General features: G+C 41.0%; 1 protein-coding gene across 1 annotated transcript in view; it reads left to right on the top strand.

Moving 5' to 3' along the window:
- The window catches only part of LOC308367893 (GTPase IMAP family member 7-like), a gene marked incomplete at both ends in the record, with an annotated part of 54,824 nt that extends 30,021 nt beyond the window's left edge, over nucleotides 1–24,803 (top strand). The window contains 2 exons of the mRNA XM_080841894.1: nucleotides 8,702–9,435; nucleotides 24,753–24,803. Of these exons, the coding sequence (XP_080698020.1) occupies nucleotides 8,702–9,435; nucleotides 24,753–24,803 (785 nt within the window). The remainder of the gene's footprint in view (nucleotides 1–8,701; nucleotides 9,436–24,752) is intronic.
- Nucleotides 24,804–26,673: the final 1,870 nt, after the last annotated feature.

Here is a 26,673-nt window from a genome sequence, read left to right as displayed (position 1 = left end):
GGTTTGCGCTTTATTTAAAATGCAGCATATGCGTGTTGTTAAATAACTTTCTAATGGCAGATTAGCCTGTTCCTTTTAAAACATAATAAGGGCAGTGCACGTTTGCTTTATAGGCCTAAATATTAGGATTGTTGTCAAATCCAGATTGTGTTTGCGATGTTGCAGCATCTTTGAATGCCTGCGGAAAGCTCAATGTTAAAGCTAGACACTTGATAGACCTTCCTATGTATGCATTGTATTGGAATCATGTAGACACTACATTTATAGCACAGATCAGTAGAGAAGCATTCATATTTATTTTATTTCATTATTCTTAGGTTGGCTAGTTATTCTGCCTCCCTGCCCGCACGTTCATGACGTGCCATGGATGTTAATTAATAAAGGAATCATTACGGAAAAGCCTCAATGCGTAGTGACTGAGATCGCTACAATATGCTTTTCCTCAAACCCTCGGAAAAAATTACTAAGTTTCCTGGCTGTCTCACACTGAGATAAACCTGTTAACACTCTAAGGTCAGCTGCCTTTTAGACTTTTCTAAGTTGTCTGACATGCCTTGATGTTTTTGTACATTTGCCTAAACTAAAAACATTGATGCACAAATGGAACATATGATTATATTGTAGAAGACATCAGCAATAATAACATGTGAGTAAAAGGAATGTAGTAATTCATTTTTTATCTTTAAATCTAATGTAAACATACCCTTAGAAAAACCTAATTTTAGAGGTGCTCAGATTTTGTAAAAAAACACATTGTGCAAATGTATTCACAAGGCTTTTTATTTCTGAACCTTGAAAACATATGTGTTAGCTATGTATATGTTAGTTTAGCATTTAGAAAGTGTGTGTGGTTTCTCTTCTATAAATTTATAATTTCAGAGTGACCTTTCCCTGCCCAAGAATTCTTTCCCTGCCCAATGAATATTGATGAGTTAGATTTGACAGGCCGGTGATTGCTCCTCCCCCCTGTCACTGTCACCTGTCAAAGAGGATGGCCAATAGATAACAACCCTGAAATGTCTCGCAGTTTTGAAAGTGCATAATTAGTTAGTGGATATAACTAAGTCAGTAAACAAGAAAGTGGATATATATTAGAAAAAAAGTGCATATTCTGTCACAGGTGAAGGGCATGGAACAGCCAGAGAAGACCAGACACCCTGCTTGGACTTCACTCTTCTCTTAGCTAAGTCCCCAGTGTAGGCTGTGTGGATGGTGGAACAGACAGACACCTCTCGTGTATCCATCCACTTCACAAACACCAGAGGACCTTGTCTTATCCAGCGTATTGTTCCTCTGGGGGACTTCTTGTTCAGTGCATTGATAGCACTGCGTGGGCACTCCTTTCGAAAGTCTCGGTATGTGCCACACGCGCCAAACTTAGCAGCAAACAAGTCCTTTAGAAGCGTTGGGCTCGTATAGAAATTGTCCATATACACATGATATCCAGACCCCAAGTACTGTTTGTCAATTAGTGACATGACACTGTCATACGAGAGGCCTTGGCCAGTGGGGAAATGGTTCTTTCCGGTGTATACGGAAAAGTCCAAAGTGAAACCATTGCTGGAGTCAGCAAGCACAAACAATTTAAAACCCCACTTGGTCGGTTTGTCCTTCATGTACTGACGCAAGAAGTGTCCTTTGGAAGGCACCATGCGCTCATCCATAGCAATGTTCCTGCGAGGCTGATAGAATGCTTTACAGGCATCCTTGATAGTGTTCATGAGGGGTTTGAGCCGGAACAGTTTGTCGTGTTCTGAGGTCCCCCTCTTGGCATCGTTCACGCTGTCCTCATCTGGGTCGCTCATGTGCACATTCCAGGATATTGTGCGGTACCTGTCTCTTGGCATCACCTCTGCTGGGAATGGGACAGTGAAGATGTGGCCTTTCCTCCAGTATTCTCGTACATCATTCAGCTTGACCATGCCCATGAGGAATATCAGTCCAATGTATCTGTAGAATTCCCCCACACCTACATCCACCCATGTATACTTCACTCCTCTGGCTATGGACCTAGCAGCCTGCTTGTTGGTGTGTTTGCAGAGAGTTTCCACGGCATCACGTGAAAAAAACAATTTGAACAGGTCCAGAGGACTGTAGTTGTCCGCTGCATTCAGCTGCACACCAGGCTCCCTTGCAGGAAGAAATCGCAGCGTTGCTGGAGCAACATCAATGTCCTTTTCTGACTCCCATGTCAACGGCTCCTGCTGGGGCAGACGCTGTGACAATGGCTCCTGTTGGAGATGACGCTGTGACAACGTCTTTGTCTTCTTTTTGGGCAGAGGTTGTGCTCTTTTGCGGGGTGATGTAGGTGCTATGTTCTCCTCGTTGTTTTCCACGTTGTTCTCCACGTTTCTGTAATAGAGTAAATAAAAACAATGATCAGTTACTTGTTCAGGGATTTTTGCAACATAGAATCCCAGAGCTGCAATTCACACTTTACAGCAGTTTCGGCCATTCACACCTGGCCTGGCCGGTTTCGATTCACACCTATCAGACGTGTTTGAATAGCCTACACTAATGACTAACCCAAGGGGAACAACATACTTTTAGCGTTAGTATTGGTACTTATTTTGGTGCAGACAACAAAACTGCAAACATCGACGTATATAGCGAGATAAAGTTATGTATATGATTCATAATCGCCATATAGACGGTAGTCGCCTGGTTTACTCCTCTTTGCGCACACAATAAACCCCAAACATCGACAACAAAATGTCGGCGTACGTAGCAACATAAAGTTATTTACCTATATTATTCAAAACCGCTATACATACGGTAGTTACGTGTTTTATTTATTTTAGGATAGACAACAAACTGCAAACATCGACGACTGTAGCGACATAAAGTTATGTATGATTCAAATCGCCATATAGACGGTAGTCGCCTGGTTTACTCAGCTTTGCGCACACAACAAACTCCAAACAATATAAAGTAATTTATATTATTCAAATTCGCCATACAGTCGTAGCGTGTTCTACTAATTTTTGCACACACAACAAACTAGACGCCAACGGCATAATAAGCATACTATGCCATGAGTTTTACTCCCTATAAGTAAATCAACACCATGCAAGAGCCAGTCAAGTGAATATAAATTACTTACTCATCAGGAATATCCTGAACGGGGTCAAGACGAAGCACGAAGTGGTTATGTTCGTCCTCACTGTCTTCACTACTTTCATCGGATTCATGGTTGTCCTCCTCGCTTTCCAGGTCAAGTTCCTCCTGAATTTGTCGTAGAGCATCAGCAGCAGAGATGGGAAGCGGCATGTTGTCTCGTTCTCAGTCGAAATGTAAACAAACATACGACCATGTGGACTGGCTTATATGGGTGAAAAGGGCGATTACTGAGTGCTCCTCGCCACGGCATGACCCAATAGCGTTCGCCGAATTACCATTTCTTACCATATGAATAGCCACCAAGTGCTAATGGGTGGCGCATTAGGAGCTGAATTCTGGCTCAGACAGTGAAATGTGCAAGTTTTCGTTCGATTCTCCTGACAAAGTGCCTATTTATTTTTTAGTTTTGAACTTTATATATTTTAAAAGAAAAGGGTTCAATGATTATGTGGGTGTTATTTGTATGTCTGTAGGTCAAAAACTCGCGGAGCTTTAAACATTTTTTGACAAAAAAAAAAAATATCCCTGACAAGGGATATCGACCTTAGACTTTAGTTAAAGTGACAAAATAGTAATCAGACAGTGTTAGCACAGTAGGTAGCGAAGTCGTTTAGTAATAGGAAGGTTAACGGTTCGATTCCCATGCCTCGCAATCAAGTTTGTAAGCGCGTGTGTCTATGTGTGTGTGTCTTTGTATATCATATGAAATGTGTAATATAAATTAACTTGAACTTGTGTGTGTGTGCGGCCTGTAAGCAAAATGACGGCTCCGCGATCTTTTATTATTTTATTTTCTTCATTTAGCTCAGCAAAAATGGTCGTGCCTGCTACGTCCGCGGTGCGTCCTTGAATAACGTCCCCAGGACGTCTAAAACACGTTTCCCAGAAGTCACCATAATGCCCTCAGGACGTTCTTGCAACTTCCTGCAGAACGTCCCCAGGACCTATAGAAACACGTTCCCCAGACGTAACCACAATGCCCTCGGGACGTGCTTGCAACGTCCTGCATAACGTCCCCAGGACCTATAGAAAACGTTTCCCAATTGTCACCGCAACGTCCTCGGGACGGTCTTGGAACGTGGTGCAAAACGTCCTTGAGTTGTCAAAGGAACCATACACATTTACGTTTTAGAACGTTCAGAGAGACCATTACAGGACGTCGAGGGGACGTAATTTTGCTTACAGGGTAGACTAGTGCAGCATCCTGATGTAGTCCTTTTATTTATTTTATGACATAAAGATGCCTTGTAGAGTCATGACAATAAATGTGAACATAATTGTTAAGTATACAAATATTCTCATATTTATTATTATTATTATTATAATTATTTAAATCCGAGGATGTCTATAGAGTTGATGTGAACGCAATCACCAACAATTTCTCACAAATTCAGCTGTTAACCCTTTAAACACGGACAGTTTTTTCAAATGCGATTCCTCAAATAACCACAAGATGGCCCCTGCTATTTCACATTCTGAAAGTCTTCTGAAGTTCAGAAGAAATTCCAGATGAGAAAACTTTTGAGAATGGCCAATGTTTTCCTAAATCCACCAAAGTGGAGTTCAGAAGAAAGTCCTTCTTCAATTCTTCTCAACTGCGTTCGAGAATGAGGCCCAATGTTTATTTGCACACAACACGCCATCCATAAAACGTGTGGCAAACATTGTACAAACTGAGCAATGGCGAATTTCTTACCGTGCGATGGCATGTTGACGTTCTGCGTCAGGACAGAGGAAAGACCCGACGTAAAGTCGAAAGGGTCTTTTGTAGTGCTGTAGCGACGCGTCGATGACGTCGACGCGTCGATTTCAAAATTACGTCGACGCCATATTTTTACGTCGACGCTTCGGCACATACACGTGGTTGACCCAAACAGAAACAAACATTGCGCAAGGACTGAGAGAGCAGAAACCCAGGGAATTGCTTGGCGCCATTAGTTGATATTGGCGATCTAACGTAGTGAATCATGATACATACTATAAGCTGACCAACACCATGACTTAGCTCTCTGTGCCGTTTGTTCATGCTTAGTTGCCGTGTTCTGCAGCCGTAAATTAACGTTAACTTAACTGACACACTAGTAGCTAGCTAACGTTAACTACTAGCACCCAAGCACGAACAAACTGCACGGAGAGCTATAGTTTGCTAGCACCACCGAAGTGCGCAGAGCTCAAGCTACACAACACACTGAACAAACGTTAAATTAATGTAACCAACGTTACTTATTGTCCCCTTCACGAGAGACTATGGGGTGCGTTTCTATCTCCATTCTCAAACGTCTCGTATTTAACGTTTGTTCAGTGTGTTGTGTAGCTTGAGCTCTGCGCACTTCGGTGGTGCTAGCTAACTATCTTCTTAGCTCTCCGTGCAGTTTGTTCGTGCTTGGTTGCTAGTAGTTATGTTAGCTAGCTACTATAGCGGCAGCGGCTAGACAGCTGTGTCAGTTTAGTAAACGTTAACTTACGGCTGCAGAACACGCCAACCAAGCACCAACAAACGGCACAGAGAGCTAACTCATGCTGTGGTCATTTACGAGTCAAACACATAACATTAGACTAACGTTGGCCAGCTTATAGTATGTATCATGATTCACTACCACGTTAGGTCGCCAGTGTCAACTAATGCAGCCAAGCAATGTCCAGGACAGGGCTGCACATAAGGTGGTGCGCAGTGCTCATCAATGAATGAATGTTTTTATAAGCACTGAAAACATTTAAATTAATGAGCATCACATCCAAATGTGATAGGGCTCATTTGAGTACCAAACATTTTTACTGTGAACTCTAGATAAACATGAAATGCATTGTTGGACTTTTGCTGTGCAAAACGGTGCTCATTAAAGTATATTATTAAGATTTTTTGGGGTATTTATTTGAGATACATTATGGTTTTAATCGAGCAACAGAAAAATAATCGTTAGACTAATCGTCCAATTAGTCGTTAGATTAGTCGACTATTCGATAAAATAATCGCCAGATTAATCGTTTTGAAAATAATCGTTTACCCCCAGCCCTAGTCTTTTGAATGTAAGACGTTGGTGGTTGGATGATGAGGCCCCGTCACACCATAACGTTCTGGTCAACGTTCTATGACGTTAGAGGAAACGTTGATAATCGTCCATGGTCGCTGTAACCGTTGCTGCATTTTAAATAAAGCGCAAACCCTAGGTTACAAACAAGGAGCGAACTGATTGAGAAGGATCCAACATGGCCTAGCAGACTAGCCTTAGAAACTTTTTTTCAGAGGCCAAACACAACTGATGAGGGAAAACCGTCTGACGAGGATGAACCTGTAATACCTGCAGTGTTGCGTTTCATTTCATTATAGCCTACTGTCTATCAGTGGTGTAGTGGTCCCCGGAGAAGTGGGTATACTCTTAATTTTTTTACAGCACAGGATAAACGCCCTGTTTTGAGAAGTGGGTATACGCAATGCTGACTGAAAAATAAGTGGATATACTCCGTATACCTGCGTATACCCTGGACTACACCACTGCTGTCTATGCCCGTGCGTGAGCGGTAGGCAGACAGAGATTTGGAAAAATTATACCTCGCACTCGCAGCATATTGAAAATTGGAACTGTGAAAAATGTTCTGTTAGCACTGCGAAAAGGCGACGCAAAGGATTCACAAGAGGGTCGAATCATTTTAGAATCTCTGCTCTCATTGAACAGAGCAATGACCTGGCGCTCATTTTAATGCCACAGCAGGTTGTGCTTAAAGGCCACTTATTGACGCATCAGACATTAATGTTTTTGTTTCCCATTGTAAACTCAGGAAAATAAACATGTTGCATTCTAAACTACCTGATTATGTTATTATTTAAGCTACGCAGGCCGTCAGTTTTCTTCAATAGGTTAATTTAGAAGCAGAAATAGATATTTGGCTGGCTTATCATTAAAATGTCGGGCAAATGAAAAAAAAAAATCTCTAGCGGAACCTCTCGTTCAGAGAGGACCATCAGAGGACGTCAAGGGGACGTTTTGGAAGGACGCGAACGTCCCGCAGAGGACCACAGGTTGTTGGCTGTCTCACACTTTGATAAACGTGTTAAAGTGACAAAATAACAGTCAGACAGTGGTAGTATAGTAGGTATAGAAGTGGTTTAGTAATAGGAAGGTTACAGGTTCAATTCCCAGGCCTCGCAATCAAGTTTGTAAGAGCGTGTGTGTCTATGTATATGATATGAAATGTGCTATAAATAAACTTGAACTTCTGTGTGTGTGCCCTGTAAGCAAAATGACGGCCCCGCAATCTATTATTATTTTATTTGTTTCATTTAGCTCAGCAAAACCGATCGGTACCCCCACCGTGCCTGCTACCTCCGCGGTGCGTCCTTGAATAACGTCCCCAGGACGTCTAAAACACGTTTCCCAGAAGTCACCACAATGCCCTCAGGATGTTCTTGCAACTTCCTGCAGAACGTCCCCAGGACCTATAGAAAAACGTTCTCCAGATGTCACCGCAATGTCCTAGGGACGTTCTTGCAACGTCCTGCAGAACTTCCCCAGGACCTATAGAAAACGTTTCCCAATTGTCAGCGCAACGTCCTCGGGACGGTCTTGGAACGTCATGCAAAACGTCCTAGAGTTGTCAAGGGAACCATACACATTTTTTGTTTTAGAACATTCAGAGAGACCATTACAGGACATCGAGGGGACGTCATTTTGCTTACAGGGATAACGCCCATTATTTCGTAAGTCACAGTAATAATAACAGTAAATCTTCGTCCGAAGTCATATTGAAAGAGGCTTTGCATTACTTACTTTCAGCAGCATTTATCATCTTCTTACTTGCAGCAGTGCAAGTAGCAGAAGACCCCTCTCACCCTTTTGTCGCTTTGGCGGCATGATGTTTACTGTTCAGATCAACTGAATCCACTATGATTTTCCAGCATTTCATACCCGTTCGACCATAAAATCCACACGCCAGCAAACCACTATTCTGTCGTTATTCACTCTCTCTACCGGCTCTTCTAACGTGCACTTATCGTTTATCGCGCGCCAGTCAGCACACGTTTGTCGCGCGGCAGAGACACGTCACTTGGTCGCTGTTATACGCTCCTCATGCATCAGTCCCACGCTAGTCATGCGTTACTCACACGCCAGATTAGTCCAAATCACCCTAGAACGCTTGAAATTGAACTATTAGAACGTTCAGAGAACTTTGAGCAGAACGTTTTGGTGTGACAGGGTCTTTATGAGAAGGTCATGTAGATATTGATCCTGTCTTTTTCTACAATTACTGCACATTTCACACCATTCAAGAGTTTTCACTGTTTCCTCCACAGTTTCTCCTCTAAGGGTCGTCATGCTGGGTAAAACTGGTTCTGGAAAGAGTGCCTCAGCAAACACCATCCTGGGGAGTAAAGATGCTTTTAAAGAGGAAGCCTCATTTGAATCTGTGACTAAAATCTGCAGTAATGAACATGCTCTAGTGAATGGTAGAGACATAACAGTGATTGATACACCAGGATTTTTTGATACCGTAAAGCCCATGGAAGTCCTGAAGGGTGACCTGGAGAACTGTGTTAAAATGTCTCTCCCTGGGCCTCATGCCTTCCTGCTGGTGATCAGATTAGGTGTGAGGTTCACAAAGGAGGAGAGAAATGCTGTGAAGTGGATCCAGGAGAACTTTGGTGAGGGGGCGCTGAAGTACACTATAGTGCTCTTCACTCATGGGGATGTGCTGAAGGGGATACCAGTGGAGGATTTTCTGGGCAAAAGTCCTGTTCTCTCTGACATTCTTACTGAACATTATGGGGGTAGATATCACGTCTTCAACAATGAGAGTGAAGACAGAACTCAGCAGGTCAGAGAGCTAAAGGAGAAAATTGATGCCATGGTGAAGGAGAATGGGGGAACAAACTACACCAGTGAGATGTACAAGGAGGCGCAGAGAAAAATACGAGAAAAGGAGGAGAAACGGAAGGCAGAGGAAGAGAGACAGAAGGCAGAGGAAGAGAGGAAGAAAAAACAAATAGAGATGGAGTTAGCAAATGAGAGGAGAAATACAAAAGAGGCAGAAGTGAAGGCTGCAGAAGAAAAGTGGAAGAGATTAAAAGCAGACATTAAGACTGCGGAAGAAAAATGGAACACACACAAAGCAAACGAGAACACAGCAGAAGAAAACAGGAAGAACTTTGAAGCAAATGAGATCACCGCAGAAGAAAAGAAGCAGAAATTCAAAGCAAACGAGAACACCGCAGAAGAAAACACGAAGAACTTTGAAGCAAATGAGAAAACAGCAAAAGAAAAGATGCAGATATTCAAAGAAAATGAGAACACCGCAGAAGAAAAGAAGCAGAAATTAAAGGCAAATGAAAAAACAGCGGAAGAAAAGAAGAAAATCGCAGAAGCTAAGGAGAAGGACTTAAAAGCAAAAGAAAAAAAAGCTGCCATTCTATGTTGGACTGGAGTAGGAGTAGGACTACCATCATCAGTAGTAGCAATAGTAGTAACAGGAGGAATAGCAGCAGGAGGAGCACTAGCAGGAACAGCACTATTAGTATCAGCAGTAGGAAGAATAAAATCAAAGCTTGAAATGACAAAAGCAAAAGAAGCAGCAACAGAAGCAGTAGAAGCAGAAAAAGAAGCAGCAGCAGCAAAACAAGACGCAGCAAAAGCAGAAAAAGAAGCAGCAGCAGCAAAAGAAAGCGCAACAAAAGCAGGAAAGGAAGCAGCAGCAGCAAAAGAAAAAGCAAAAAAATCAGGAAAAGAAGCAGCAGCAGCAAAAGCAAAAGCAGAAGAAGCAGAAAGGGAAGCAGCAGCAGCAGCAGCTAACGCAGAGGAAGCAGGAAAAAAAGTAGCAGCAGCAAATGCAGGAGTAGCAGCAGCAGTAAAAGAGGTAGCAGCAGCAAAACGTGCAGCGGTAGCAGCAGAAGAAGAAGTAGCAGGAGCAAAAGCAGCAGCAGCAGCAGCAGAGGAAGAAGCAGAAGCAGCAAAAGCAGCATTAGAAAAAGCAGTAGCAGCAGAAACAGTAGCAGCAGCAGCAGTAGGAGCAGCAGTAGGAGCAGCAGCAGGAGCAGCAGCAGCAGTAACAGCAGCAGGAGAAGCAGCAGTAGGAGCAGCAGGAGAAGCAGCAGTAGGAGCAGCAGGAGAAGCAGCAGCAGGAGCAGCAGCAGTAGGAGCAGCAGGAGAAGCAGCAGCAGCAGCAGTAGGAGCAGCAGGAGCAGGAGCAGCAGCAGTAGGAGCAGCAGGAGAAGCAGCAGCAGCAGCAGTAGGAGCAGCAGGAATAACAGCAGCAGGAGCAGTAGGAGCAGCAGGAATAACAGCAGCAGGAGCAGTAGGAGCAGCAGGAGAAGCAGCAGCAGGAGCAGTAGGAGCAGCAGCAGTAGGAGCAGCAGGAGAAGCAGCAGCAGCAGCAGTAGGAGCAGCAGGAATAACAGCAGCAGGAGCAGTAGGAGCAGCAGGAATAACAGCAGCAGGAGCAGTAGGAGCAGCAGGAGAAGCAGCAGCAGGAGCAGTAGGAGCAGCAGGAGAAGCAGCAGCAGCAGCAGTAGGAGCAGCAGGAATAACAGCAGCAGGAGCAGTAGGAGCAGCAGGAATAACAGCAGCAGGAGCAGTAGGAGCAGCAGGAGAAGCAGCAGCAGGAGCAGTAGGAGCAGCAGCAGTAGCAGCAGCAGTAGAGGAGGTTGCTAATTAACAAGGGCAGATCCAGATGAGGGGGCATCTGAGTTTATGTAATGTTTTTATCTTAATTTCGTTTAATTATATTTTAATGTTCTGTCCTTTAATAAACTCTAGCCTTTCTTTTAATGCACTGAACCTTTTTAATCTTTTACCTTAAGACTATTTTAATATGTTTGCACATGCATATGATGTAATTGAATTTCATTAATTGAATGACTCTATGTTGTTTGTATCTGCTTAAAGTAATGTTGGACGTTATAAAATATATGAGTGCATTAATATATATGTTTAATACGAGTTACTTTACGTATTCATTGTGTTATTCACTGCTTATAGTAATGTAATGTAAAGAAGAGGCTATGCACTTTCTAATTTAGGAATGTTTAAATGTTTGACACATTTCAAAATAAAAAACATGTTTCCCTCTACATTTCATACATCCCAATTGAATCCAGAAGCTAATGGCATAGTCTACAGTATTTCAAAATATTCTCAGGCTGTTTGAAGGGCAGGGGAGAACAAATATAAAGGGCTCCCACTGCACAACCTGGGGCCCCACTTGGCCTCAGAATATGATGCATCACGTATGAGCAAATAGCCTTCATCCTTGATTAAGATTAGCATTTCGTCATTAAGCGATCCAGATTAACCACAGCTCCATGATAAAAAAAACAGGGAACTATAAATATATTTCACAAACAAATAAAGTCAACCTAAAATACTCTAACCTGAACTAAAGGCAGGGATGTAACTAGGGCCCTGTTCGAAAACTCTTAAAATGCTGTCTTACTACTGTTCGAACTGTCGTTATTAATCATTAATCTGTGTGCCGAGTCCCTCCGGCAACTGCAAATTGTAAAACAAAGATGGCAGACCATGCCACTGACGGTCGTGTTTTGTATGTAAATGTCCATCTTGGCATTTTCTCGCTTAGATTTTTCAAAGATTACAGAGAAAAAGACACTGCACTATCCGATAACACTGTTATTGTAACCAGCAATAATGGTTGATGTGATTTGCGAGGCGTCAGTCAGGCAACTTTCCAACATTAGCACGTTAGCCTATTAGGCCGCAAGGTGAACCACGAAAAGTCTTTTAGAAAATGATTCCCGCTTCACAGTCTGGCAGCTTCACAATCTTTAGTTCATAAAAAAGAACAAGTCGTGCTAGGCTACCAAATAATACGATTTCGGTCACGAGTGGTGGCACGATTCAACACGTGATCATGCTATACCAATAAGGTAGCAGCTTTTTGTCAACAGAGTGGCAATATGGCGGCCACCTTGCCTTCATCAAGCAGTACGGACGACGAAAATACACCAGAGTGTCTTAATAAATGGAAAAGCAAACTTTTGTTATGTTAAGTCCTTGTGTCGTGTCAGATATGCAGGTTTGAGATAAGGAAAAAACTCTGTTTTCTGACCCGATTAAAACTCATTGCTCTTCGAAAAAGTCTTCACTAACTTCAGAAAACCATAGAGGGTAGAGCAATTTGATCACAATTTGGTCCAAATCATCGACGGAACTGGTCGCATCAGATATATAAATGCAGCATTCTTTGCCGATTAGTTTGCAAGTACCACCCTGTGAAGCAAATAAGAGATCTAAAGCCATTCGATTTTACAGTGCCAATTCGCGGGTGGCTGTCAATTCCGTTTGTATAGCATGAGTCATTTTGAGAGTTTGATTAGATGTTTGTTCAAAAGCTTGCCTAAGGGCTGTCGCGCCCTTTTGTAAATGTCTTATACCTAGGGGAGCTAGGAGAACCCCAATCCATTGTTCCACCTCTCCGACCTCTCGCTTGCGACGGTGGTTTGAGGACGTTTTAGATTGGAGAACGTCATGAATAATATTTTTTTTTCTACTATACGTGAAGGAGGGATTAAATGATTAAAATGATTAAAAATTCAAACAATTGAACGCATGGTGGAGAGCAACAGAGTGAAGAAAAGAGAATACTATACCAATGAGGCATACAAGACAGCCCAGAAACAGATTGAAGATAGGATACAAATAGAAAAGGCTAAAGATGTAGCTCTGGGTGTGGCTTCAGGTGTAGGAGTAGCAGCAGCAGCCTCTGGAAGAGTTGTGCTGGGAGTCACAAAACTCATTGTTGCCCCAGCAGTGTTGATTGGAGCAGGGGTTGCAGCAGGAGTGGGAGGTGCTGTCGCACTCGGTGCAAAAAAGATATCAGAAAATCGGAAAATTGATAATGCGAGAAAAAACATGTAATATCTAGATATGATTATTTCAAGGCACTGAAAGACAAAACAAAGCAAACATGTTTTTGCAATTTCTTTTGTAGCTGATGGAGTTTTTAATTAAGTTCCCATATGAAAGGTTTTGGGGATGACTGCATCTACAAAATTGTGTTTCATACTTCCTTACATGAAAAAGGAAATAAAGAAAATATTATCCTCTAAATACAATATCCTCTGTAAGCCATTCATAAGTATTGTAAATAGAAAAAGGAGTTTTTGTTGTAATGTTACCAATGTACATAAAAACCTACCCAGTCATGCATTTGTTATGTTAAGTCCTTGTGTCGTGTCAGATATGTAGGTTTAAGATAAGGAAAAAACTGTTTTCTGACCCGATTAAAACTCATTGCTCTTCGAAAAAGTCTTCACTAACTTCAGAAAACCATAGAGGGTAGAGCAAAAAAGGTTTATTTTGCCAGTGCAACACCAACATCATAAACCTAGGCAAGTTGCAAGACTACACTGATACCACAAGGTTTGAACATCTTTGTATACTGTTGTGGTGCCTTCCCTGTCACCATAGATCACCCATGGCCCTCCCAATAGGCCATATATGGAGTTTTGAGTTCCGGACAGCTGTTCACATCAGTGGAGTCCTCTTGTATTCCTTTCATCTGGAGTCACCTAGCTTTAATAGCTTTTGGTTAGCTTCCATCGCTTCCCCTGCCCCCATGGCCGGATCTTCGCCACCTGCACTTAAACGTAACCTTAGTAACCTCTGGGTTGGAACCATGGCAAGTTTTCTAGGGGGCCTCTTGGCTGGAACCCTGCCAAGTATAGTATATGGGGCTTGTCTGGCTTCCAGGCCCTCAGTGTAGTTATTTCTCACTGACTCCGTGCCTAGCCTTATATACACACAGAGAATGAGCATTCAAACCTATGTTATGGTACACTGTAAAAAAAAACAATCTAATTTTACAGTTAATAACTCTACATTTTTACAGTGGTTTTCTGTTTTGTGAAATTGTATACAAAACTACGTATAATAATGGAGGTTAACTATAAATTAAAAACACGACTGCTATTTGAAGGATAAAGCCAATAATGACAAATTACATGGATTTCTATTTTTTTTTTTACAGAAAATAACTGTATTATTTATACATAATTTTTCCATTTTTCTAAAATACATGCAAATGTAAATAAAATTACACTGATTATCTGAAATTAAATATGTAGCTCATTATATTAAGGTTTATGTACATACGAACAATTTATCATGTTTCTATGTAAATTTACAGTGAATTCCTCAAAAATTCAGCAAACCCATTTTCATTAACCTGTTAGAACCTAGGGATGCACCGATCTGATATTTGTATCGGTATCGGTACCGATATTGAAGACATTTCTAGATCGGGTATCGGTGACAATTACAAAAAAAAAAAATGTTTATGTATATAGGTAGTGTATTATGAGTGCACGTTGCTATTAGTAGCGATTAGCATGCTAAGCGGAGATTTAGTTATGTCCTGATGTTGATTCGCTCTAATAAAGATGGGTTCATCCTGTTAAGATTTCGACTGGATGAGCTATGAATGAGATTCATGTTGCCTTGTGTAATGTCCACAATTATATGTATCGAGTAATATTAGTTGTGTAATTGTTATCGTGTAGCAATAACTCATGTTAAAGTAATTCAGTGCAGTGCTAATTAGTCCCCATTCTCATTGCAGACACTCACATATGTAGGATCACATGCATCGTCATGTAATGGAAATTGATGAATGCACATTAAAGGGAGATAAAGAATACTGCTTTGGTAATCGTGGGTCTTTTAACAGACTAGAACCAGCAAATACATTAACAGGTCACCATGCTGAGCCTCTACAATGTAACGTAAAAGTTGGCGCTAGCGGATATATGATTGCTAACTTATATGAACACTAGCGTTAGAACGTACATTATTTGTGATTATTTTTAGCCTATGTTATGAATTTATAGTGATGACTAGACATGATGTCAAGTAGCAAATGAGCAAACAATGCAACAAGATCTCATGTCATGCACTCCTCATTTCTCCCTCTCGCACGTGTGGTCACACACATACACACAGTTACCAGTTTCGCGCTGTTTTTTTATATCGGTATCGGATCGGTATCGGCCGATACTAAACCTCAGATATCGGTAAAGGTATCGGAGGTGAAAAAAGTGGATCGGTGCATCCCTATTAGAACCTTGATGTTTTTTGGCAAATTCTACCTAAAATTCCATGCCCAAATGTAAAGGCCTACTTTTGAGTCTTAAAGGCACCCAGTGCAACTTTATGTAAACATTCAATGAAAAATAAACATTCAATTTCTAGTCTTTTTTAAACGTAGTAAGTTTCCATAACTCCTTACCATTACAAATTGACATTCAAGGAGCAAAGATGAGACGTCGTTGTGTGGTGAGAACTGATAGAAAATCGTAAACAACAACAATCGCCGGGGGGGAGAAGCCATTTTTCCATTGACTGGAAGCCTGCTTTATTTATTGTAGGTTACAAAAAATAAATAAAATGGCGGCGATTGTTGTTGTTATCGATTTTCTATCAGTTCTCACCACACAACGACGTCTCATCTTTGCTGCTTGAATGTCGGTATGTAATGGTATGGTGTTATTGAAACTTACTATGTGTAAAAAAGACTAGAGATTGAATGTTTATTTTTAAGCCTCGAAAGTTGCACTGGGTGCCTTTAAGTATAGTATGATGGCAAATTTCAATTTGATTTTACAGAGTACCCCTCAAGCTATGATAAAATACCTTTAGAGTACCATATATGTTATCTCAAATTTTAGAAAGATGTTGATAACCTTCCCAAAATATAGGCGCCCCCTAATTCTTTTTCCTTTTGCATCTAGATTACTGTGGATTTAAGTGGGAAAATGAATTGAAATGGCCAGTTATGTCATAAAATTGTGTGCCACCAAGGGTATGCCATCACCTGAACAAATGGAACTGATATCTCATCCCAATCAAAAGTTAGAAGATAAATAATCGGTGACCTCTCCATATACTCTTCTGTGACTTTTGCTGCTTTCTGATTCTACCAGACTCTATTTCAATCTTCTCGTCATCCAACGGTTGAAGCTCTTTCAATGCTGCTGTTACCCCATAAAAACAATCTTTTTTGGGGCTGATTCTCTGTTTTATTTTTAGAAGCCATGATGATGTAGAATAAATGTGTTTCGTTGTACAACTGCATTTCGTTATAGAACTGTTTAGAACTTGCGTGGCTAAACGGCAAAACAAATGCACGAGAATTACTGATTACATCCCACCTTCTCTGTTGTGCACTCGGATATCTTTGCATCTCATTGGTCTACAGTCATGATTGACACATGTGTGGACCAGTCAAGGAAAGTATTAGTTTATGTTTTCCACGTACTTAGCAGAGTTTACCATAGCAACCATGGACATATGATGGCAACAAAATTGTCTTGGGTGCGCGCGTTGTGTCAGACTGACAGGTCAGTCAACCTATGATATTAGTTACAGGTTCCCGTTTCTTGCTGGCTGATTGGGTTATCCTGATAAGATAAGACTCTGTAAAAGGTCGGGATAGCCTTCGCGCTTAGAGCAAGATGTTACTCATAAGAGGACTCAGGAGGTTGAAGATGTTAGAAAGATGGGTATTTTTATTAATCCAAATAAGGCACAAAGGCAGTAAAAACACTGACAATACTAAATCAATATAAAAAATACAGTTTTCACTAAGGACAAATGCATGGCATTAAAGCCACCAACAAATAAGCAATTCACATAAGAGCACATGTATAAAAAGGACCATTAACTGGTCAGTGAGAGTTCGTACGGCTTGCGCCTTATTAAACACGATCACTCTCACTACGAAACAAAACAAAAGCAAACTAGAATGCGTTTCGTGAACGAACTGCGAGAGTGTGCTTGCTCTGTTTTTCTCTCATGTTTGCTTGTTTATTGTGAAAGGGTCTAGTGTGTTCGTTGGCATAAAAAGTTAGTCTTCTCTTATAAGCCTAGTTAGTACATCTGATTAGAGCTAGCAACCATGCATTGCAGATTAAGGGGTCCCCTATCAGTGTTCATTTTGGCAGCTATTTTAGATTCAGTCTTAAGACAAAAATGCATATTAGTTTTAGTCACATTTAGTCATAGTTATCCTTCTTAGTTTCAGTCTAGTTTTCGAAAACTGAGCACACTACAATACTTTTACTAACCATTTCACATTTACAGACATAAACCTATAGACATGACACAAAACATCTTCCAAAGACTTTATTATCTCAGCTGCATTATTCAGTAGCACAAAGTAGCCTATTACATTCATATTTACTAGGGATGCACCGATACCGATACCAGTATCGGGTATCGGGTCGATACTTCGTTAAAATACTCGTACTCGTACTCGTTTTAAATTACCGATACCAAAAACCGATACCCAGTGTTGCGTCTTAACGCGTGTGTTTTCTTCTCCTCTACTGTCTATGCCTGCCAGGTGTGAGAGCGGCGAGTTGCATAGAGGCCGAGAGCAGTATTGCAGACAGATAAATTGAGGTTAAACTTGCAGTTTAAATCAATTCAATGACAGATTGGATACGATGTGTGGAGGTGACTTGCGTAAGCTAACGGTTTCGCTAGAGATTTTAAACTTAACACGTACGACCTCCAGTAAAGGTAAGTGCTATCTTCGGCTATTTTATGTTTTGCAGTTTAACTTAGAACTGCTGTTACATAGGCAAAGTGTAGGGGCTAGCCTACTGTCTGTCTTTAGCGACGCTGCGCCTAAAACATATTATTGCCATTTGCTACGGTTGATTGACGGGGACGGGAATGTATTTGTTTTTCTCCTCTTTTACCCGGACCCATTTAGGTCTCGAAAGGAGGGCATGTGATGGTAAAAGAGGATGTCTGCCTTGTCTTGTGTTTCAGGAATCGTTTTGACTTGCTAGTTTGTCAAAAACACCCGCTAGCAAGTAGCCACTAGCAAGACATCCCGTTAGCGATGTTAGCAAGGTTGTTTTAACACTCTTGGACATTGATGCTAGTATTACGTTTTTTTTTCCGTTTCCCGCCTGATGCTAATATTAAGTGCTTAAGTGCTTATTTGCAATGTTATTGTGATAGCTATGTTGGCTAGGTTGCAAACAACTTCCCTTACAAAGTCACACATCAGGCAAGTGTCAATTTGGCTGCAAGAACGTAGCCCAGTTCATTGTCAACATTAAACTCTAGTAAGAAATCGCTATACCGTTGTGCTGCCTTAACGGCGATTTGGACTCATTTTAACATAAATTATGACAGACAGGAGTAAGGCACAGTGTAAGATCTGCACTGTTACAGTGTCGAGGGGCGGAAAGGAAAGTACTTCGTTTGATACAAGCAATTTGATTAAACATCTGAAGACGCGCCATAGTGCTGAGCACACAAAGTTCACTCATGCCAGTGGCGCAAGAGACCAAAGCAACCAATCTTTACTGACGTCTTTCAAAAGAAAAAAAATGCGCACGCACACAGAGAGAGAGAGAGAGAAGGGGAGGAAGAGAGTTGTTGATCCTTTTGTAACTGAACTGTGCTCATGTTCTTATTCAGGATAGTTCTGTTCACTTTTTGTTAAGCAGACTGTGTTGTTAACTATGCAGCAAATTACATTTTTGCATTTTGCACATTTTGTCTAATGTGATGATATTGACTCTTTTTTTTTTGTTTAAACCAGAAAGCTCTGTTTATTTTTGGCTTGGGATAGCCTTCTGTTAATGTTGTACTATAGGCTTGACATAACCTGCAGAGGATAAAATAAAATCTTTCAGGGAAACCAAATCTTGGAAGTATCGGTACTCGGTATCGGCGAGTACACAAATAAAAATACTCGTACTCGTATCGGTTTGTAAAAAAGTGGTATCGGTGCATCACTAATCTTTACTTCATGTAACCCTGCCATAGCGATACAACACCTTTTTGACAGCCTATATAGCCTAATTGCAAAGTTAAATATATAAATAAATACTACACTGAAATAATGCAAACAAAGTGAATCTACAGTGAGCCAACGCTCGCCCACTGACAGTGTGGAAGAATGACAGCGACGCGAGCCAGGCTACATTCCAAGATTACGTTACTAGAAATGTCACTTTACATGAGCTTTGTTCATAAGCCATGCAGTCCATAAAATAGGAATACTCTTTGTACTAACAGTATAGTAAGACCGGTCATATGTTCAGAGAGCTTTCTAGCAACCAACAAGTTACAAGTAGGATAAACATCCTAGCGAAATCTGCGTTGTCGACAGACCATCGTTTTGACTGGAGTTTTGATGTGCTTGCTAGCACCAAGTGGATTACCTCATCTACAATACATATGACTCAAATCACTAGTAGGCCTACTTCACGATCTTCTATGGTTACCAGCAGATAAGGTAAATAATAATCGCCATTATTTGCTTTAATGTTTTATAGAGTAAGAGGCTATGTGTAGGCTAACTCTCTATTGAAAGACACTGACCGGCGCATCAACACAAACTAGGCTCTGTGAGTCAAATTAGCGTAGCTAATCAGAAATGTTGTAGATGCCAGAGTTGGCAACTATGGCTCAGATTTAGGTTGTTATCCATCAACATTCATTTTACAAATTACATTAGTTTCGTTGTCATTCGACTCGAAAATCTCTGGCTCAATTTGGCAAAGCACTACTGCTCCCTTCAGGGTAAACATACGTGGACGTTTCGGTGCTGTCATTTTGCCGATCTGGCTGGCTGAGGTAATCGAGTGATTAGAGAAGGCTACAAAGTGGAATACTAAGCAGTTTGTAGCGGGAAATATTGAGAGTGAAATGTAACAAATTATACTGTATAATTACCAATGTCACAAATAGCTTAGCGGTAATATGAATAGCTTAAATGGGATGGCTACATTAGCCAGCTAGTTAGGAGAATCTCCGCTCTCTTTCTCTTATACCATCCTGTTCTGCAGCGAAGGCACATCACGTAATAACGTGATCATTTCTCAAAATAGTTAAATGCAAATATATAGCTTTTAAGATAAAAATATGTTCAATAAGGCTTAAAGAATTAATTCAGGTGTGTAGATGAAGTTCAGCAACAGCATTTCCAGTGTTTACATCCATGATTGTATGCTGGTCGTCGCTGGCCGTCAACGGCCGTTACAGGAGAATACAGAGCTTCGCCTTCTCCAATCTCAACTAGAGTGGGTGACGTTACAATGACTCAACCTTCCACCATGTTAGTGAATGACAGAAAAAGGTGATGAAAAAGAGGAATAAAAAAGGAGTGGCAAGGAGTACCGCCACGAAAAGTCATAGCAGCTTGCACCGGATCGGGCCGGACGTTTTGGTGTTTGAATGGCGTCTCTATCTCAATCGGGCGAGGAGTAGTTAGCTGCAAGAAAAACGTACGGAATAAATAAATAAAGAAAACTTGACGATAACAATACTGTGCTTCCCTTTGGGCAAGCACACAAATAAAAGGACCAAGGTAACTAGCCCATCATGAGAGCTCCAAGGACTTACGTCCTGGCAACTCTCCTGAACAAAGAAAAAAGGTAAGTTTAAGTAGCCTTGACAAGCACCTTGAATTGGCTCATACCAATCATTGATTTTAGGTGTGTCAATCAGCAAGGCACCAACACCCTTTGGCTCACAGCAGCCATAACGCCCGACTCACATTGTTGCGTTGGAAGGCGTTGATGCAACGGACGGTGGAGGAGGAGTCTGGCGCATGCGGTTCTGTTGATAACGGAGACGTTATAGTGAGATTGACAGGTCAACAAACCAATCACGTCACTAGTAGGCTTTTACCCTGTGAGTAGTAGCATGCTAACCCTAACCCATCATTAGACAGTGTGCTCCGACACCTCGCAAATCCTATGATACGTATTTCTCAGTTACAATAAAGGGTTTTTTACATTGTACAGTGTCTATTTCTCGGTAACTTTTAAAACATCTAACCAAAAAAAAGTCAAACAACCAACTTGTAGGTACAAAAACGACCATCTACGGAGTTTGGCAGCCATGTTTTTTTTTTTGAGTTTGCCGCTCTGTAGACGTGAGCATATACGGGATATGATTGGCTAGTGCCTGTGCTGTCAGTTATGCATGAAAGGCAATATGATTGGCTGACGCATGCATTGCCTGTTGAAAAGTTGAACCTTCTTCAACCTTCTTTGTCGCGAGCAAAGCATGAAACGCAACGCACGCGAACCAAACGGAGCCACAATTCAGTTCGGCAAAGGATGATGTCACCCCATGCAAAGTGAAATGGGATGCGTTAACCCTGACGCATCAACGCCTTCCAAGGCAGCAATGTGAGTCGGGCGTTAATCAAACTCCCAATCAACTAGGAAACACAGACTACACATGGTAGCAATTAGGCTTGGTGCCGGCATAGCCGACACATAATAAAGCAGCCAAATCTCATTAAACATAAACTCCATATATCGCGCCATCTTCACAACACAAACTTAGACACTAAACACCGGTTGACAAACGGTATGAAATATGACAATATGATGTATGATTGTTAAACTAAATAAACAGAACATTTCAGAGACAAGACATTGAATGTGTGCTGATTTTAACTGAACAAAGACATGAACATCAAACATGTAACACACACACACACCAAAACACCTTCACCCAGTCCACAAAAGCAGCAGCCTACAGGCTGCAGTGGTGGGTCACACAGGTGCCCCGTCACAGACTCACTTTGTTAATTCGGTTAAAATCAAGCCACCCCTGAACTAAACACCGCTATACATATTTGGGACCCATTCTAACGGCAAGCCTGGTCTAGTCACACAAGAGCATTGTCCAAATTCCCTAATGCTGAATGGGCATTAAATCCAACAGACCCACTCCAAAATCTTGTGGAAAGACTTCCTACAAGAGAGGCAGCTGTTATAGAGTAGTGTTGGAATGAGATGTGCGTGAAACTCATATATGTGTGATGATCAGGTGTCCCAATACTTTTGACCTGACCTAACCTTGGATCTGGCTGGCCCAGAGCAATGCAGAACAATAAAGACGAGACAAGGGGGAAATTACTTTGCAATGGACTGACTCACTCCATGTAGTTTAATATGAGTCTGAAGTCAAATGTTTTAACTTTTGTGGGTAGAGGCTATTGTCATGTTCCTGCTGAGCTCTGCTCCGGCCACGCCCCCTTCAGCTCACTCACTGCATTCACGTTCCCAATCACACAAGCACATACATCTGTTTCACTCTCACTCATACTCTCAGCTGCATGTCATCAGTATCATTCACCGTCCCAGCTGCACTGCATTCAGGTCCCCAATCACATGATCACACACACCTGATTCACTCCCTATATATAACCTGCACTCCCCTCACTCCGTGTTTGGTCTCATTGCTACAAGTACGAAACCTTTGCAGACTTTCAGTCTTTCAGACTTTCAGGACTGCATTATCCAGAGTGCCGTGCATACGGCACCGGGAGTAATGTGACTGTCTTGTCCGGCTTGTAGCCATGTACCTCTGTTCTTTGCCCTTGCACACAGTAGCCAGAGTGAGACTCTGTGCGATCTTTAGTTCATGTTCCTAGATCTTGTTCTTTGTGTTAGAACTCTGTCTGTTAACCCTTTCGTGGATTTGTAAACTCTGTTTATGTTTGTCCTGTTCCCCAGCTGTACTCAATCATCAATAAACTCTGCATCACCTGAAACTCTACGTCTGACACTCCGTCCGTCGGTTAGCAGGCCAATCACAGTGTTTGTGAGCTGCGAGGGGCCGGAGTGGCTTTGTGGGATTGTCAGACATTTTGGGGGACGCACTTAAGCACGTAAAAGAGTTATGTAGCTGCGCAAGGGGCTCTTGTGTATCTTACATGGTTATGCGTTGCGTTTAAAACTGAGTATAATCCGGCCTTGAGCCGCTCGTTGTGTGACCGCTTTTTTTTTTTTGTGTTATGCTTTTTTACTTTACTTAATTTTAAACTTCTAGATGTATCTGTTTTGGTTAAACATAAACTCTAAACACAAACCCTGCAAGTCAATGTTTGAAATAATTGTCTTCCAAAATAAAACCTTCATTTTACAATCTTGAGCATGTGTCAGCACTTTATTGAATGTGTTTGATCATAAAAATGTAGGAACAATCTGTAAAATGACAGTTTCTCTGCTAAATGTGAATTGCCGTCACTTAATTGAAGGTGTTTCATTGTAATAAATGAGGGAAATTCTGTAAAATACCAGTGTTTCTCTGCAAAACTGTTAGGGCTGCCACTTTATTGAAGGTGTTTAATCTTAATTAAAGAAGCCTGACTTAATGAATGGTGTTTGCTCGTAATAAATTAGGAAGAATCTGTAAAATAGCAGTATTTTTTGCTGAACTTGTAGTACTGTCACTTTATTGAAAGTGTTCGATATTAATAAAAGATAAAAAAATCTGTAAAATAAAAGTTTTTCTCTGCTGAACTGTTAGGGCTGCCACTTTATTGAAGATTTTTAATCTTAATTAAAGAAGCCTGACTTAATGAATGGTGTTTGTTCGTAATAAATTAGGAAGAATCTGTAAAATAACAGAATTTTTTGCTAAACTTGTAGTACTGTCACTTTATTGAAAGTGTTCGATATTAATAATAGATACAAAAATCTGTAAAATAACAGTATTTCTCTGCTGAACTGTTAGGGCTGCCACTTTATTGAAGGTTTTTAATCTTAAATATCGAGGAAAACATTGTAAAATAACAGTGTTTCTCTGCTTTACTTTTAGTACCCTAACTTAATAAAAGGTGTTTGCTCGTAATACATTAGGAAGAATCTGTAAAATAACAGTTTTTCTCTGCTAAACTGTTAGGGCTGTCACTTTGTTAATGGTGTTTGATTGTATTAATTGAGGAAAAATCTATAAAAAAATCTACAGTGTAGCTCATTGGTTTTAATAGCTTGTTACCATGAATATCCTAGTGATTATGCTGAGTGTGAGTGTTCTACTTCTACTACTGATTATTACATGATTGTTAATTATACACACATGTTATTATACATTGGTTAATGTGTTTTTCTGCTCACATATCTTCCATCACATTCCCTGCTTTGTGAAAATGTAATTGTGGGTGTCACATACAATACATCCAATAATCACAGCACATTAATGACTTTCTTAAAGCAGTAAAACAGAGGAATTGCTCATCGCTAACGAGATGCTAGCGGCTAAACCTAGCGCAACCTGTTGAAATGTGCTTTCTTTGACACTATTACAAACTAGTGAGTCAACAGCTTTCCTAACACAGTCAAACATCAAGCACAAGGTTGTTTTGCTTGGTTTATTCCAGGGAAAATAATGGCAAGCTGGTCTCAGGTAAATCGCATTATTGTGGTATTTAATGTGTCAATATTAAAGTCAATATTACGTCACCCGGACACCTTTTGGGACAGCACCATGGCAATCATTAAGAGGGAGTAAATAAACACATGTACAAAGTCAAAAGTGTCAGTCATAGTAATTAAACTACTTGTTTTGTAAATAAAATGGTAGTGATGAATTAATTCAGTAAAGTATGCAGCACATACTAAAACAAATAAATATAATGCTGAATCAGTGATGAATCTTAGGCTGAGGTATTTTCGTGAGGCTGCCTTGTAACCAGAATGGTGAAAACGTGAGAGAAGTGTGTGTGTGTGTGTGTGTGTGTGTGTGTGTGTGTGTGTGTGTGTGTGTGTGTGTGTGTGTGTGTGTGTGTGTGTTTGTGTTTGTTTGTGTGGCTAAGAAGTGAATGTGAATGTGTCTTTGCCACTGTGTCTCACTATGAAGCTCTCCCCACATCAGAGTCAGCCCTCTTACATCTCAGAGATTGCCCCCTAGTGGTGTGGAGTCCTGGCCACATGCCCATGTAAACTCATTGGAAGATCTGCTGGTGCCCAGGGTGCTGGATGCAGCAGGGGTGAGATCTGTCACAGTTACCCGTGGATCTCAACCTCACCTTTTCCTTCTCTGTTAAAAAAAATGATTGGTCTTACTCTCCACTCTCTCTTTCTCTTTCTCACTCACTCACTCAATCACTCACTCACTCTCTCACTCTCTATACATGTTTTTTTGTTCACACACTGGTCAGACAGCTTTAGTAACTTTAAAAATCCAAGTTGACATCCATTACTTTATACTTCAATGATTTCTGACCAACTAGCTACTTCCTGGTTGATTTAAAAAAAAAAAATAGCTGCTCATGCTAGCCAGCAATTACTTGCATTTCTGATCTGATTGCCCCATGACAGTTTACTGTTTTTTTTAATTGATGATTCTTGGACCTCCTCTACACGCTCACTGGGCATTTCTATCTCTTTCATAGTCCAGTCAGCGCAATATGACACTAAACAGTGATTGGCTAATTTTTTTACACAAAAAATGCCTAACACACACACATGTGCACCCACACATACGCAAAGAGAGAAAGAGGATGATTGATAGACGAAGAGAGTGAGACAGACCGACAGAATGAGAGAGAAAGAGTGAAAGACAAATAGACACACACAGAAAGAGATACAGTTTGTGAAAGAGAGAAATAGAGACAGAGTGAAAGAGAAAAGACAGGGAGAAGGAGAGAGAGAGAGAAATAGAGAACAAGACCGACAGAGAGAAGGAGGGAGAGACAGAATGAAAGACATGGAGAGAGGGAGAGAGAGGAATGTGGTGAAAATGCTGTTTGACTACACTAGAGTCTTTTTTTCACTACTGCATAACATAAGACATAGAGAGACAGAGAGTGAGAGAGAGAAATAAAGAGACAGATAGACAGAGAGGGAGAGAGAGAGAGAGAGTGAGAGAGAGAGAAATAGACAGACAGACAGAGAGAGGGAGACAGAGAGAGAATGTGGTTCTACTGGCTGTATCCCATGTGGGTGTGAAGGCCTCAGCAGAACCTCAGGGGACATTCCTGTGAAGATCCACTTTTAAGACCAACAACGGAACTGGGAGTGGGCAAACGTTTCTGCTTGTTTGCCTCTGTGTGCTTTGCTGAAATACAATATTTATAAAAGGACTCCAGTCAATTTAATTCACCCTTTAACTAAGTCAGCCTTAGTTCCTGTTCTTTTCATGCTATACTGCTACCCATTGGGTAGGCTGACCTAGGGTCAATTTCCTTTGGATGCCTACAATCTGTTTTGATGAATACCCCTCTTTTTTTAATATCTGGTCTCTTCTAGGAATAGTGTTGCTTAGGATATTGCCACGGCCAGTGTTGTACCTGAACGTGTTCATTGAAGGAAAGTTCATGAACTCGTTCATCATTTTGGTGAACGTGAACTGAACGTTCTGTACTACTGCCTGATGAACGATACTGTGAACTCGTTCATTCTGGTGTCTGTGAACGGCACTTTCACACTTTTTATTTTTTTTTAACAAGCTGCCAGATTTTTAGAGACTTCCAGGCGAAAAACACACATTTAACAGTCCTGTTTCCAATCGCTGTGTGTGCTTTCTTTTACTGTCAATGCTTGGCAAGTGTGAGAGCGCCGAAGGTGCATAGAGGCCGAAAGCGGTATTGCAGACATATAGAGATTTAGATTTTTTTTTTAGCTCGCAACGTATTGAAAAAAATAACTTAACTAGTTCATTTTTTGGAGCTGAGAACTTAGTTCAAAATTTAGAATTATGAACTAAGAACTGAACTAGTTCATTTTAAAATGTGTGAACTATGAACTGAACTAGTTCATGTAGTAAGTGAACTTTCCCA

This window comes from Sprattus sprattus (assembly GCF_963457725.1).
Source record: "Sprattus sprattus genome assembly, chromosome: 1".
NCBI classification, from domain to species: Eukaryota; Metazoa; Chordata; class Actinopteri; order Clupeiformes; family Clupeidae; genus Sprattus; species Sprattus sprattus.
Note: the sequence above shows the minus strand (reverse complement) of the source record. Positions and strands in the feature narration are given on the sequence as shown.